We start from the raw sequence: 17415 nt of genomic DNA, 5'->3' as shown, positions 1-17415 counted from the left end.
CAATTAAAAAGTTTTTGCACAAACAAAACTGATGTAACTGAAATTATAATGAAAACAGAAAACTGGGGGAAAATTTTGCAACAAGTATCTCTGATAAAGGCCTTATTTCTCAAATATATAAAGAACAGAATCAAATTTATAAGAATACAAGTCATTCCTCAATTGATAAATGGTTGAAGGATATGAACAGTTGTCAGGCAAAGAAATCAAAGAATTAGACATATGAAAAAATGCTCTAAATCACTATTGATGAAAGAAATATAAATTAAAACAATTCTGAGATACCACCTCATACCTCTCAGATTGACTTGTATGATGAAAAAGGAAAGTGTTGGATATTGGAGGGGATATGGGAAAACCAGGACACTAATGCACTGTTGGTAGAGTTGTGAACTGATCTAACCATTCTGGAAAGCAATTTGGAACTATGCCCAAAGGGCAACCAATGATGCAGCAATACCACTGCTAGGTCTATATCCCAAAGACATCCAAAAAAAAGGAAAAGGACCTATTTGTACAAAAATAATTTATAGCATTTCATATCTCTTATAGCTAAGAATTGGAAATCAAAGGGATGCTCATCAGTTGGGGAATTACTGAACAAGCTGTGGTATAATGAAATATTATTGTGTTATAAAAAATGACAAGCAGGATGATTTCAGAAAAACCTGAAAAGACTTACATGTACTGATGCGTAGTGAAGTGAACAGAACCAGGAGAATGCTGTACCCAGTAACAGCAATATTGCTCGATGAAGAACTGTGAATGACTTGGCTATTCTCAGCAATACAATGATCTAAAACAATCCCAAAGGGCTAATGATGAAACGTACTATCTGCCTCTAGAGAAGGAACTGATACTGTTTCAATACAAATTGAAGCATGCGATTTTTCACTTTCTCTCTTTTTTCCTTTTATTCAAGTCTTCTTGTACAAAATGAAATATTTTACATGGAAATGTTTTACATAATTGCATATGTGTAACTTATATGTAATACTGTCTCAGGGAGGGGAGAGACTAATAGAATTTAGAACTCAAAACTTTAAATAAAAATGTTAAAAATTGAAAAAAATAGTATATGCCGATTGGTATTTTTAAAAAATAATTTCTTATGTCTAACAATATTAATGTGATGAGTATTTTGGTACAAAGTGTCTGAAAATATGGTATAATAATGATAGTATTACTTTTTTAAACCACCAGTGAAGTTCAGTAGTTTGTCTTGATATCAGCTATAGCAGAAAGTACCTATGAATAAATAAAAAAGCATTTATTAAGTGCTTTCACTGTGTCATATGCTGTACTGAATCCTGATGACAAAAACACAAAAAGAGATAGTCCCTGCCCTCAAGGAGCTTATATTCTCCCAGAAGGAGGTAGTACACTTTGTGGAGTGGGGGATGAGGAAACTGAGGCTGGAAGAGGTTCAGTAACTTGCCTAGGTCATACAGCTAGTAAAGGTTCACGAGGCAGAATTTGAACTCAAGTTTTCCTGACCCTAAGTCCAACTGTCCACCCACTGTGCCTCCTACCTAGATCTGTAGAATAAAGTGAATATTGCTTCTTCATATATTAAGTGATTAAAAAAGCAACCCTTAAAGCTCAATATAAATATTATTATTACTTTTCTATATTACATAATTTTTTTAACAATGCACCTGTTATACTAGCAATTTCTCTTGATATGGGATTACATCAGTGGATTTGTAAAGTAATAAATCTTCCCTAACATCTTCCAAGGGCATGCTATGTAATTAAATGAGTGAGACTGCTAGGTAACAAAGTGGATAGAGTTCCAGACCTGGAGTCAGAAAGATTCATCTTTCTGAGTTCAAATCTGGCTTCAGCCACTAGCTGTGTGACCCTGGGCAAGTCACTTAAAACTGCTTACCTCACTCTCCTCATTTGTAAAATGAGTTGGAGAAGGAAATGGCAAATCAGTTCAGTATCTTTGCCAAGAAAACCCCAGTGGGGTCACAAAGAGACATGACTGAAATGACTAAATAACAAAAAATTTAATGAATATCTTCTATTGTCTCTTGAATCATCCATTTGCAATGCAAAATGGCAACATTTTAGTTTTTCAATTAATTAATTAAAAAAAAAAACAGCTTCTGATATATAGTCATTTCTTCCCACTGAATTTTCTGTAAGCACAGCTTTTTGTATGCAATTTGTCAAGCATCATCTTATCAGCTGCAGGTAGCACCATTTCTCCTATCAGCTCTGGTCTTTTCATCAAGAATGCTTGAAAGTCCTCTATTTCATTGAAAGACCAATTTTTCCCCTGAAGTATTATATTCAGTTTTGCTGGGTAGGTGATTCTTGGTTTTAGTCCTAGTTCCTTTGACTTCTGGAATATCCTATTCCATGCCCTTTGATCCCTTAATGTGGAAGCTGCTAGATCTTGTGTTATCCTGATTGTATTTCCACAATACTTGAATTGTTTCTTTCTAGCTGCTTGCAATATTTTCTCCTTGATTTGGGAACTCTGGAATTTGGCCACAATGTTCCTAGGAGTTTCTCTTTTTGGATCTCTTTCAGGTGGTGATCTGTGGATTCCTTGAATACTTATTTTGCCCTCTGGTTCTAGAATCTCAGGGCAGTTTTCCTGGATAATTTCATGAAAGATGATGTCTAGGCTCTTTTTTTGATCATGGCTTTCAGGTAGGCCCATAATTTTTAAATTGTCCCTCCTGGATCTATTTTCCAGGTCAGTTGTTTTTCCAATGAGATATTTCACATTATCTTCCATTTTTTCATTCTTTTGGTTTTGTTTTGTGATTTCTTGGTTTCTCATAAAGTCATTAGCCTCCATCTGTTCCATTCTAATTTTGAAAGAATTATTTTCTTCAGTGAGCTTTTGAATCTCCTTTTCCATCTGGCTAATTCTGCTTTTGAAAGCATTCTTCTCCTCATTGGCTTCTTGAACCTCTTTTGCCAATTGAGTTAGCCTATTTTTCAAGGTGTTATTTTCTTCAGCATTTTTTTGGGTCTCCTTTAGCAGGGAGCTGATCAGCTGTTCATGCTTTGACTGCATCTCTCTCATTTCTCTTCCCAGCTTTTCTTCCACCTCTCTAACTTGATTTTCTATGAGCCCTTCTATGGCCTGAGCCCATTGAGTGGGCTGAGATATAGAGGCCTTGACTTCCGTGTCTTTGCCTGATGGTAAGCATTGTTCTTCCTCATCAGAAAGGAAGGGAGGAAATGCCTGTTCCCCAAGAAAGTAACCTTTTATAGTCTTATTTCTTTTCCCTTTTCTGGGCATTTTCCCAGCCAGTGATTTGACTTCTGAATATTCTCTTCACACCCACTTCACCTCCTGATCCTCCCAGTCAGCGCTTGGGGTTTGAGATTCAAATGCTGCTTGCCAGCCTCAGGGCTTTTGGCGGGGGCAGGGCTGCTATTCAGTGTGAGATTAAGTTGATTAAGTTTAGGTGCTCAGGTCAGGGCAGGGCCACCTCACGTGCTCAGTTCCCTCAGGGTATTTATGCAGAGACCTTCAACAATGGATCCGGGCTCCTGCCTGCTTGGGGAGCCCCGGTCTGCTCCCGTCTCCGCTGTTGCCTCCCGAGGGGGCCTGAGTTATGGGGACACCCCACTCCCCTCTCGACCCGCCAAAGAGACCCTCTCACCGACCCCCGTCACCTGTGGGTGGAGGGACCCGCGTGGCCGCTGGAGATTCCGTCCCTGAAGCCCGCTCGGATCTTTTCCTCTCCGTGCCGCGGCCACGGCAGGGCTGTACTCAGCTCCCAGTCCCAGCGCCCAGTCTGCAGCGTGAAGGACCTTTTGCGAGAGGTTTGCAGGTCTCTCTGGAACAGAAATCTCCCTCTCTCCAATGTTCTGTGGCCTCTGGGTGCAGAATTTGCCATGAGTTACTTCTTTGTAGATGTTTTATGGGTTGTGCGTTTGGAGCTATGTGTATGTGCGTCTTTCTACTCCGCCATCTTGGCTCCACCCCCCCCATTTCTCCTATCAAATGTTATTCTTTTCACTTAGCAACTTTGCGAATGATCTGAGTTATCCTTTTTATGTCATGGACATTTATATCTTAAATTTAATCTTATTAAAGCCATCTCAGTAATCTATCCTATCAAAGATTATTTTTTTATTCCTACTCTCGCTATTCCTTCCAATTTTGTGTCATTTTCAATTTAGAAAGGATGTAATCTCTATATTTAGCCAATAAATTAATTTTTAAGGTGTTATATAATATAGGCCCAAGCCCAGTTTCTGGAACACTCTGCTGAAGACTGCTTTCTGAATGGATATGGAACCATTAATACTATTTTTTGGGTCTGTCCATTCTGCCATTTCAGAACCCATTTCATGTTGCTGTTATCTAGACCACAAATCTTCATCTTTTCCATAATAGTAGCAGGAGAACTTTTATCAAATGTTTTGCTAAAAGTCAGGCAAACTTTATCTACAATATTTTTCCCAACTAGCATTAAAATACATTGGTATATTTTCATCAAGGTCTTTTGGGAGGTCTCTTTCTCCTCTATAAAATCATGTCTAACCTTAGATGTCAACTTCTTCAATGACTCCTGTCTGTAAAATTCAGGGATGTATTAACTTGAATTACCTTTTGAAACTCTGCTACTTGTCACTAGATAAGATCACAGGCCCTCATGCTGTTCCCTAAAAATGGAAGTGATATTAATGTAATGAATTTTAGACTAGAGATAGATATAATCCTTTAAAGGCAAGGTAGGAGAGTATCCTGAAAAGGACACTGCATTAGGGTATTAAGGAACTGAAGTTCTATTCCTAGCATTACCATTAACTATGTATGTGAATTTAGTCAAGCATTTTATCTTCAGGTCCTTAGTTTCCTCATCAATAAAATTATCAGGTTGGAGTAGATGAATAAAATATTCTATAAATCTCAAAGTGATTTATGATTATATTAAGAAAATATGTTGGTTTTGCATTTCCAAATCTATAACAATGAAAAAAAAACCTGCTCAGATATGAAATACAAAATATCCTGAAGAATGTAAGCTTCTTTAGGGCAAGGATTGTTTTTTTTTTTTTAATGTATACTCAATGCCTACCTCATTTAACTTGCACATACTTGAAGCTCAATCATTGCTTGTTGGGTGAAGAATTGAATGAAGCAACACTGAAACCCTAATTGAATACCTTGTTTTAGAGATAACCCTCATTTTAAGCCAACTAAACATGCAAAAATTCAACTGTATCAGTAATACAACATGAAACTTTTATTTTGCATGAGAAGTCTCAACCTTAAGAAATTTTAAAAGTAGAGTATAACATGATAGAATTCAAGTTTCTTAAGGATGAAGATTTTCATTTTTCTCTAACACCTAGTTGGGACATAGTAGATACTTGAATGTTTGTTGATTGATTGATCTTGCTTCTCTTGGTTCAATGTGCTCTTATAACTTAGTTCTATGACTCACTGCTACTACCTGAATGTAACAGGTAACTCAAAAGTCAATTGACTAAAACTCTTCTCATTTGGTGGAGATTGATTATTCAGTGTTTCATGCCTGTGTGAGGGACAAGTTGGTGAGAGATTGAGAGAAGAGAGATCCTGGTCTTCTGGCTTCCGGCTTTGAGAGAGAAGATACATAGTTCCTGACTCCCCTTAGGTCCCTGAAGAAAGAGAAATAGTCTGGGAAGAAAATGATAGGTAGAGGAAAAGGTGAACTCAATCATATTTCTATATCTAGCTGAATACAAGTAGAGGCTTTGGGGAATTTCCCCTTGGGTGAAATCTACGATTCTCTTTCTCTTGGTTGAGTTGATTAGGTTGCTCCCAATGGAAGAACTCATTCACTTTCAGTGCTATCTGCTATATATTCTCCTATATATACTTTCTCTATTGATTTGAATGAAATGGTTTATTCTCTATCTTGTTCTTTCTAAAATTGGCAGATGGTGGGAAGGAGGTTAAGTTTTGGATATATAGCTTGTAGAACTCCTTTCCTGTTAAGGGATAGCAATCAGGAGCATAGCTTGTACCTAAGAGTTATTTTCCCTAGACTAACAATAATTAAGAGAGCAGATAAATATTCTAGATTGGTAATACCTCTCTCTGAGGAGAGCAGAGTGACCAATTTCTGGCTCCAACCTCCTACTTCCCCTTCTGGCAAGGATCAAAGTCTCCCTTGGAGAAGGGTGAAGGGAAGATATTTTGAGATATCACTTCATTTGAGCATCATCTGGTCAGACCCATGTGGATATACATATAATCTAAATGGACCAAATAGCACACATAGTACCGCATTCACTCTGTAAAAACAAAAGAGGAGAAATAAAGTTCTGTGATTGTCAAATCTTAACATATAGTAGGGATCTGTAGGCACTGGAGAAGTTACTATGGTCCAAGAAGAAAAAGACGGCAGCCAACAGTAGTGGTTAGTCCTTGTAGTCAGCAAAGTCTGCCTACGTGAGGTCACCATTGGTATGGTATGCTAATGAATGAAAGAATGCTAAGTCTATAGTCAAAGAACCAGAGTTCATTTCCTAACTGCTATTAGTAATAATCTTTGTGACCTTGGGCAAGCTAATTAACCTCTACTGACCTCAGTTTCCTCATCTGTAAAATGTGAGGATTAGATTAGAAAAATCTCTAAAATCTCCTCTAGCTCTAAATCCTGTGATTATTACAATGAAATCTCTGACATAAGATCCTGTGGAAAGGAGGTTGACATATCTCCTATACGTGGAAATACAGTGAGAGGCCAGGATGCATGCTTGGTAGCTTTCAGAGAGTCACTGGGAACAGCTATTCCTCTTTACTCTCTAGCATATTCATTAAGAATAGGACTGTTTAAAGTATTGTCAGAGCCAAAACTGATTATATTAATTATTAACTCCCCAAATTAGTTCTGAAAAAACCAGAACAATTGTATCTGGCTACAGTTATATATATGTATATACTTATATAAAATTACATATATGTAACTACACATATTTATATATATGTATATATATATATATATACACACATAGTTATAGCTAATTATATATATATATACATCTTAAATAGATATATGACCTTACCCCAATATTATGAGCTAATACATGTGTGTATATATATATATATATATATATATATATATTCATAACTGGATAAACTACATAACCATTTATCATACATAGTTAAATATGATAGATATGTCATATATAACTACATATGATATATGTAGATATATTGTATCTATATATGATACCATGTGCTATAGATATATAGTTATATCTACATATAATAGATATTTATAGGTATAGCTACATATTATATACAGTTATATATCTATTTGACATGTATTGTATGTCAATTCCTATACTTATCATATAGGTATGATATATATGATATAGATATGTAATATATATAACTATGTATGATACATGGTTATGTAGTTACATCTAGATATAACTACATATCTATAGATATATGGTAGTTCAGAATATTGGGGTAGGGTTCCACATTTAGGAGAGTTCCTATATCAGTGATGTTCTTGGGGTTTCATCTTGCTCATATGAGTAGTACATTTTGTCTTGTGTTTTTTGTGCTGTGATGAACAGGGATTCTAAGGCTAATATGTGTTTCTCTCTCTCAACTTTCATTGCCTGTGGGAAGCAACCTGGCCAGATTTCTCAGGTCATGGTGTAAACTAGCCTATATGACAGGGAAAGACCCTCTATGCTCTGCAAACTAATAAAGATTCAAACATATCCGACCACAGTCTTCTCTGATTTTACCATAAGAGGGAGTGCTAAGCTGGGAAGACAGCCTGTATGAGTATGACCTACAGTTTTCTGAAGACATAGTAATACTTTGGGAGTGCTACATTGTCCATCAGAGCATGATATTAAGTAAGATCTTATTGTTGTTTTCTTTTTTCCACCAAAAGCTCTCAAATATATTTGATGACTTTTCTCAATAATTATAGCATCTTGTATTTTATGATTAACAAATATGATTTGCTTTGAGGGAAATTTATGTCATAGCCAATTTGGTTCTCCTGCCCAAGAAAGCACGGGAGAGTTGTATTTATTTTATGTGATTGGGGACTTTAAAAAGGCCATATGGAGTTTTGTGCAAAGTAATACTGGGGTTTTTGATGTTTCCAAAGTGAATTTACATCTACCAGAAGTCTAAAAAATAATCACTGTCACTTATCTAGCACCCTATGGCTTTTAAGGCATTTTTCTCCAGTACAAGTACAAGTTCTTCTTATCATTCTTATTTTACAGATGAATAAATCAAGGTACACAGAAGTTGAGCAAACTAAGTCCATAGTCATATATGTAACCTGCCTTTTGCCATACCCATAGGGGACAGTAAATCAAAAGACTTAAGTGTTTGTGGGGGTGGGGAAGGGAGGGAAAGAACTACTTATCTAGGTTTCCAAATTCAGGAGTCTTCCCATACAGAGCTAGTGAGGAGAAAGAGGAGGGAAGTATCACAAGGAGAAAGATGTCATCCTTAAAGGTAGTTTAGGAGATGTCACGTTACACTTGCTGTGAAATGGAGCAGTTTCCTCTACGGTGCTGTTTATAGAGAATCAGTGGAAGAGGTATGGCTGCCCTATGTGCTGCTGGCCTGAAGACAGTCAGGAGGAGAGACAGTAATAGGAGTATTATTTCTCTTCTTTACTGTTTTTCTACTTCAGGGAAAAATCTACTGCCTTAGTACTGGACAAAATCCCTTTACCTCCTGCTTCCATTGTATTGTTTTGCCTCTTTGAAAAGAGTGGCCGGGATTTTGGGAAAGTCACTCTGTTCTTGAATGTCTAACATAATAAAGTATTCTAACTTTTGATTGCTTTGACATTTTGGGGTGGGGGGAGGGAGAATGGGACCTCCAAATTTTATATCCAAGACCTGACCTTTTTTCCTACCTAAAGCTGATTTCACAATGAACACACATAATGAATGTCCAAGAAAATATTTATCCAAATTGGTAGTGAAACACAAATCAAAGAAGTTATACATAAGAGGATATATACTAGGCAATACAGAGTGAAGGAACTCTCTCACTGAGAGGGAGGTAACTCACCACAACCAAAAGACAGTCCTTTATTTCATATCAGGGGATGTGCCTTAAAGTCTCTAGAGAAGCAAACTGGGGATAGGCACATGATGAAGTCTTTCAGCTTCTCTCATGTCATCCCAGAATCTTTTTCTCTAGAAACTTGAGAAGGGGTTAACCTCTTCCATCTTTTCTCTTGAAGCTGGAAGCAAGGAGTGCCCAAAGCAAGGAGTGCCCAATTCAAAAGGGAACTGGAAAAGGTTGGAACTCTTCTATTTTCATCAACTCTACTCTGCTCCTACTTCATGCAGGGTAAGGCTTTCAACTCTATCAGTAAAGAGAGAGTCTCATAACCATGAGCTAGTGTGCAGGGGTTACAGTGGAAACTGAATTTGGAGTCAGAAAATCTGGGTTTGAATCCCAGCCCTGCCACTTAACTGTCTTTGTGACTTTGGACTAAACACTTTATCTCTCTGGACTTCAGTTGCTCATGTGTAAAATCAGGAGGCTGGACTACATGGCCTCTCAGCTTCCTTCCAGGTCTAAATTTAGTGAAACTATGATCCTTTAAAATGACAAACTTGTTGACCAACAGAACTCTAAGTGGTTTGTTGTGTTTTAGAAATGTATAGAGATTAGAAAAAAAGAACATTTCCTTTTTTTTTTTAATTGAGGAATTATTTTGCTCAGCAAACATGAGCTGAGGGTTAGTATACATATAGAGCCACATTAGCAGAATAGAGCTAGTATTATATTCCACACAAGACAAACCAGAAGTACTCAAATATGTGATTGGCTAAGAAGTAATAAAACTTGAGTTTTACATTGTTGTAATGCTGGGGTTATGGTAGCATCAGAGTAAGCATCCAAAGGCATGTAGAGTATGTATGCATGCATATGTGTATGCACACTCACATACATGGACATGTATGTTTGTGCACACGTGCAGATACATATATACATACACACGTGTGTGTGTGTGTGTGTGTGTGTATCAGCAGATTAGGGGCAAATAGAATTCAAGGTAAACAGTAGGTCATAAACCTAAGCTAGCAAGAGTAGAGTTAAGTCTCATACTTCCTCAGAATTACACAGTGAGAATTTCTATAATCCAAGGAGCTGAGCAAGAAAGAAGGGATAAGCAATTAGCAAAAATCAGTAATAAACAGATGAGGAATATAAACAGTTAATATAAGAATTAAGGAACTGAAAAGTAATAGGTGTCAGGGCAAGCAATAGTTTTAAATCTAAATCTGCAAGTAGGGCTGAGGAACTAACAATTAGCACTTAGTTCTGTTGCAAACTCTAGTCTAACCCCAGTTATGACTTAGAATTCAAATCAGAAAAAGAACATATAAAATATTAGTAGAGGAAGCACAGAGTTTAGTAAGAAATAAGGGATAGTTTAAAGAAATTCTGGTGTGTATATAATGAAATATTAATGTGCCATAAATAATTATGAATATGAAGAATTCAGAGAACATAGGAAGATTTACATGAGCTGGTACAGAGTGAGGTTAAGCAGATACATATAATGACTACAACAAAAATGAAAATAAAGAACCTCCAAAATGAATAATGTATAATTATTATGACCTCTTGTCCACAGAGAAGAGATGTGAAAAGTATACTTCCTTCTCAAAAGTGAAGGACTATGGGTGTGAAACATTGCATCTGCCATCAGACCTGGTTGATATATTTTGTTTTAGCTGAACATTTTTTCCTCTCTTTTTAATTCTTCCTTATAAGGGGTGCTGCCCTCTTTGTGGTAGGGAGGGATTCTTATGGAAATAAAAGTGGCATGAAAACAAAATATATCAATAAGTTAAAAATTATAAAAAAAAGAAAATAAAAGATGTCATTCTGAGTGCTGTGATTGATTGACATTATGGTACTTGCAGAAATCACTTTATCTCTTTCCTTCATTTACTAAAATCCAATTCTATAGACATTTATTAAGCATCTACTATGTACGAGGCCCTGCAGTAAGTACAAGGAATACAAAGATGAAAAGGTACAGTCCTTGTGTTCAAGATGTTTATGGCAGAGATACTGAAGTAGTTTGTCATTTCTTTCTCCAGCTCATTTTGCAGATGAAAACTGAGGCAAGCAGGGTCAAGTTACTTGCCCAGGATTATGCAGCTAGGATCTATTTTGAAGTTATTGTAGAATATGTTATAAAATGTTGATCTAAGCCTGCCTTATGTCAGACTGCTTTCCAATTTTACCAGCAATATATATATATTTTTTTTATCATATAGGGAGTTTTCTCCTAATTTATGCTTTCTGCTTTATTGAACACTGGGTAATTATATCCCATTGTTTCTGATTAACCCTTGTCTAGTCTGTTCATTAATCTACTTCTCTATCTTTCAGCCTGCACCAAATGGTTTCAATTACTGATGCTTTATATTTTTAAGATTTGGAAGTGTGATTTTCCCCATTTCCAACCTTTCCCCCAATACTTATCTTGATATACTAGATCTTTTCTTTTTTCCAAATGAATTTTGTTATAAACTTTGATAGTTTCATTGGTAAAGAATTAAAACTGTAAATTAATTTTGGTAGTATTTTAATTTTTTTATTATATTGATGCAATTCAGCCACAAGCACTGAATATTACTTCATCTATTTATGTTGTTCTTTATTTTGTTAAGAAGTGCAGTTAGGTGGTATAGTAAATAGAGCACCGGCCCTAGAGTCAGGAAGACATGAGTTCAAATTCAGCCTTAGATGCTTGACACTTACTAGCTGTGTGACCTTGAGGAAGTCACTTAACCCCAACTGTCTTGCCTCCCCTTTCTGAAGGAAAAAAAATGTACTTTGTAATTGAATCTATCAAAAACTTCATGTGCTTTCATAGATTGATTCCCAAATATTTTATGGATACTGTAGTTATTTTGAATGGAATTTCCCTTTTTATTATTGTCTCAGATTTTGTTATCTAGAAATGTTGCCGATTTTTGCAGGTTTACTTTGTAGCCCGAAACTTTGCTGAAGTTTCAGCATGATCATGGTTAACATCTTTGTTGATTCCTTAGGATTTTCTAAGTAACTATAATGTAATCAACAAACAGGGACCATTATGACTTGTTTTCCTGTCTTTACACCTTTAATGTCTTTCTTTTTCTTATTAGTGTTTTTATGATTTCTAGAACTATATGAAATAATTGTGGAGGAAAGTGGTCATCATTGCTTTACTTCTGCATTTAATGGGAAAGTTTGTAGTACATTCTCCTAGTGTGCTTGCTTTTGGATTTACATAGACACTTTTTATGACATTAAATGCAATAGTCTTCCAGTTGGTCTCTCTGTTTCTAGTTCGTTCCCTCTCTAATCTACAATTCCCCAAATAGTCTTCCCAAAACGCAAGTCTGATAAAGATATTTCCCTGCTCAAAAATCTCCATTATCTCCTCATTGCTAATATGATAAAACACAGACTTCCCAGCCTGGCACAATTTAATTCAAACCTACTTTTCCAGACTTATTTTCATATATTGCACTGCCTCCTTTCCTTCACATTCTAGCCAAATATGGCTACTAGCTGTTCTTTCGTGACAATCCATTTCCTTTCTCTATGCCTTCTAATAATCTATCCTCTACACTTATATACAGCTTCTCTGAGAATACTTAGCTTTAAAAGAAAAAACAAAACAAAACTCCCAGGCCAATGTGCTTTCCACACAGTTCTTTGTGTACTAGTAAGCAAATTTATTTATATAATGAAACCAAAAAGAAGATCATTTAAAATTTCATTTATTGGATATTTTTGTCATTTAAAACATCATGACAGGGTATATAAATGCATAGAACATCTTAAAAGTTCAATAATAGCCAGTAGTTCTATTTAATTTTTTGAATCCAGCTTTCTTAAAACTTGACTATCAAAACATTTGATCACAACAAAATTATTTAATATATTTATAAAAAGTGGTGGGAGTGTGTGCATAAATAGTTTCAGACCTGCTTTATAAAAATGTGAAATCTCTACCCACATGCTCACTGAAGACTGATGACTTCTTTGAAGTATAGTTTGAAGGGGAAAAAATAAGATGCTACTGTACCATAATATCACATTAAATGACTGGTGCTAGAACATTTATGGAGGCCCATTTGTCATACACAAGAATGACAAATAGGTTCATTATAGTAATTGCTGTGGCAACAGGTAGCAAAAAATTCATTTTTATGGAACACAAGGTACAGTGAGTAAAAGACTTTACTCCAAACAAACTTGTCACTATGAAAAACTGCATTCAATCTGCAGGATATTAGCAATATCCAATACTAGTTACTTTAAACATTTATTATTCTTGAAATTAAAACCAAACCAAACGCCTATAAGACCAGTGTTCCACCCAATACAAACATTCACTGAATGCAGATTTAAGTGAGCACATGTTGTCTTGGATTACACCCCAAGGTCATAGCCACAGTGGGTCATCCTGGCCCCATCTGGGGACACCCAGGGCCTACCAGGAAGTCCCCACTCCCTATGCCTTGCAAAGTTGCATATTTTAATGTGCCCATTGCTATTTCTGAGGGCCTATCAGCACAAAATTATTACATACAGCCCTGTTGTACCTCTTTTCTTACCTTGATCTGTGAACTTTAAAAATGACTTACAATCAATAAAAATATTAAGATACAAGATCTGTGCAAAATAGAATAGCCTGTACAAATAGTAACAGTTGTCACATGCCAAAAAAAGGAAAGAAAAAATAAAATAAAATCAGAAAGGTCTAAAAAGCCCTGAGTCAGTAATCATGCGAAAGTGAGGAGGGAAGGTGTTCCAAATTCTTTCTACAAACCAGTGAAATATTTTAAACTGTTCAGTATTCAATTGCTTTTTTTTTTCAAGATGGGAGAGAGGTTGTGCAGTTGTTCAGTTATTTGGTTGATATGGCATGTCATTCAACTTAGAAAATGTTTCTTAATATTCAATTTCATTCAGATCTTCAGAAAATCCCGATGACTGCTGAGTCATATCTTCTATTTCTGTGAAAGAAAAACAAGTAGTGAACAATACTTATTTTCTTCTATTGACAAAGAGAAACATCTGATAAGCCAGCCTGCGATCACTTTGTAAAATCCGTTTCAATCAAGCTTGTGTAATTGGGAAAAATAAATAAGCTTTACCTGTACAGGGTCCTGCCAGAAATTTAATGTCATCAATAGCAATATCGCTTCTTATTGATGCACCCCGAATAGCTTCGAAAACAATCTGAAAAACAGTTCACATTGGACTGAAGACTGTTGTGGGTTTTTTGTAGAGGAAAACTCACCCAGAGTTTGGGTGCTGAAGTTCAATAGAACGCAGGATGAGTAGCATGCATGTTCCATTAATATCCATATGACAGCAGACAAGCAGGAGGTTGATTGGATTGGACACTTGATGATGGATTTGTGGGAGGACATGGTCTAGAGTCACAAAGGATGGGCAGGTATGGAGAGTTTGTCACCTGGCCTTGAGTGAGTACCCATATCAAAGACATAACAGGTTCAAAGGAGTATTAAAGAAGATGCATACACATGTAAATGGACGAACCAAGTAGAATTAAATTAATTGATCAAGTATGCAGGAGTACATTTGTCATGCTGAGCAGTATAACATCAGAACTGGAGCCACCAGAAGAAAGGAGGATCAGTCCCATTACTCTAAAGATGCTGAGAATAAAATTGATGTGATGCCCAGGCTCTGAAAACAGAAGTTGTAAAGGACTGAGTTATTTTGCTAGTAACAAGGTTTCCAAGACACTGGCTAGTGAGCCAATTAATACCTCAGGGAGGCTGATGGTTAGCAAATCCTTCTCAGAAAAGATAGGCAGTCTACACAATAATGAGCAACTGTCTCCCATGTGGATTGGTTTACGATTTGAATTAAATATTTCAAAGGAATGTAAATTGGGCAATTAATAAGCCTTTGAAGATGACTTAAAGTTAATATGTCAGAGAAGTTTTGATGATAGATCCAGTGTAATATAGCCAACGTAAAACCAGCAACAATGAAAAACTCTAAGAATATTCTACTGGTGTAAGACTACAGGAAAAGGGAAAAGTGAGGGAAGGCTGTAAACCAAGAAGATAAGAAAGTAAGGGGAGAAGAGAGAAATTAAGTGTTTTTCTTGGAAAACAAGATGACTTTTGATCTGTAAAGCTGTGGTGAGAAAACAAAACAGCCAAGCTGCAAGGCAAAGTTACAACTTAGGTCAGGGGTGGGGAACCTGTGGCCTCAAGGCCATATGTGGCCCTCTTGGTTTTCAAGTGTGGCCCTTTGACTCAATCCAAACTTTATAAAACAAATCCACAGGTTCCACACCCCTGGCTTAGGTAATCTGTAATTGAGCCAGGAGGCTCAAGAATCTGCAGTCATAGTAATGCAAAATGGATAACATACAAGGAAATTGAAATTTCTATGAACTGAGAATTTATTTACCATCCCTATGGAATAACATTAGTAGAGAAGAGGAGAAGGAAAATCATTAGGAAGGAGATAGCACAGCTCTATGCAAAATAAAAATGTAAAGAATGACTTTTAAGTTCCTAATCCACTAAGGGTCAGCATCTCTGCAGGGCCAAAATCAATCCTTTGGTTATAAAGTTTGGAATTTAGGGAGGTATGTTACTTAATCTTTAGCTCTTGTGATAATTCACTATAATGGATGCATGGACAGACACCTCCCTGAAATATCATTCAAAGTGGCAGGACAGACCAATGACCATCTATCTATAAGTATATCTATGTCATAATGTCATCTTATAGGGACCCATAGTGAACCCCTGAATTCCAGTGCAGTTTTAGAAGTCACAGGTCTGCCATAGAGCTATGGATCCTAAACAGATAAGATTTTAGAAGGTATTTATCCTGGAGAGGGTGACCTATGTCTGGAATAGGCTGATTTTGCAACTGCACATTTCTTCTGACATATTTCAGGGGATCTTAGATAGCCTGTCTGAACTCCTTGTGTTAGTTAGGTAGCACTAAAGCAAGTTCCCTTAGGAATTGTCCAATAATCCAGGATAGGCCCTGGTTAGAAAAGGCTTCCTTGTTTCAGCATGACATCCAGTCTAAACCAAAGTTTTCCAGAGTGGAACTGGAATCATGCTAGTGTACCTCTGTACTCTTTGGCCATGACCTGCCCTACTATCCTATAACCATATGATGTGTCAGTTATCAACAAACATTTGCTGAGCACCAATTATAAGCAAGGCTATCAATGTACTATGGATAACTTCCACTAGGCCAGTCCGAAAAAATGAGTATACACCCTAAGTAATTACATAGGCCCACTGTTTCTCTTGCCACATATGCATGTTGATTACTCATTTTGTGTTTGTTAAAGGTTAGAATAGTCTATTTGCTACTGTAAGTAAATAACTGATTCACCACCAAAATCTTGAAGCACTAAAACCGTGGAACATTTGTTAATAATAGAACTAATTCTTTTACATCTTAAAACAATTGAACCCACATGTATTTTAGATATTTAATATTACTATTTTGGTTTGTTGACATTTACTCCACTTACCCTAACTTAGGTGGTATAGAAAACTAAAGAAAAAATGCAGAAATATAAATGTATTCCTTGGAAATAACTTTAGAGTTTAAAACTCTGTGTTATAACTCAGCTTCATCACAAAGATTTAGTTATTCTAAAAGTATATCTAACTTAGGTGGTCTAGAAAAGTAAAGAAAAATATGCAGAAATATAAATGTTTTCTTGGGAAATGACCATAAATTAAAAACACTGCTATAACCTAGCTCTATCAAAAGGATTTAATTATACTGAAAGTCATAACAAGTGCCTGTTGTATGCAAAAAAGCATGTACTCAGCACTAGTTTTTTGCTGATGTTAAATCATTTCTGACTCTTTGTGACTCCGTTTGGGGTTTTCTTGGCAAAGATACTGGAGGTGGTTTGCCAGTTCCTTTTACAGATGAGGAATCTAAAGTAAACAGGGTTAAGTGATTTTCCCAGAGTCACACAGCTAATAAGAATCTGAGGCCCGATTTGAACTCACAAAGTTGAGTCTCTTTGATGTTCAGCCCAGTGCTCTATCTACTGTACCACGCAGCTACCCACTCAGCACTAGTTGCTGTCAGGAAAAGCAAAGGACTCAAAGTGTACTACTAGCAACTTAAATGCTGCTTTCTCAGGTACCTAGATTTCTAGCTGTGCAGTTTCAGGGCAAATATTGGAAGAGAGCAAATTCCTGTGTATATGTCTGAGGGATGGAGGGATAACTTAATTATTTAGATAAATTACTTTTTCTTTCTTTTTAGTTAAAACCTGAGCTCACATACCTATGTTTAGGAAAATAATGTAATTGGGACAGTGCAATGGTAATATGCAGAAGGTATATAATCTTCAAGCATAGGTTTACATCTGGTGCTGCCAGTAT

The 17415-nt window shown here is 36.3% G+C and overlaps 1 protein-coding gene across 2 annotated transcripts in view; it reads right to left on the bottom strand.

The window, feature by feature from the left end:
- Window positions 1-12752: 12752 nt before the first annotated feature.
- MAMDC2 (MAM domain containing 2) overlaps window positions 12753-17415 on the bottom strand; it is a 213316-nt gene continuing 208653 nt past the window's right edge. For both annotated transcript variants that reach the window (XR_011967488.1, XM_072611349.1), the window contains exons 13-14: window positions 14152-14236; window positions 12753-14010 (exon numbers count right to left, since the gene is read on the bottom strand). Coding sequence is in view for 1 of the 2 variants with exons in the window: in XM_072611349.1 (XP_072467450.1) it covers window positions 13946-14010; window positions 14152-14236 (150 nt within the window). In the remaining variant the exon portion in view is untranslated. The remainder of the gene's footprint in view (window positions 14011-14151; window positions 14237-17415) is intronic.

The sequence above is a fragment of the Notamacropus eugenii genome, chromosome 1 (assembly GCF_028372415.1).
Source record: "Notamacropus eugenii isolate mMacEug1 chromosome 1, mMacEug1.pri_v2, whole genome shotgun sequence".
NCBI classification, from domain to species: Eukaryota; Metazoa; Chordata; class Mammalia; order Diprotodontia; family Macropodidae; genus Notamacropus; species Notamacropus eugenii.
Note: the sequence above shows the minus strand (reverse complement) of the source record. Positions and strands in the feature narration are given on the sequence as shown.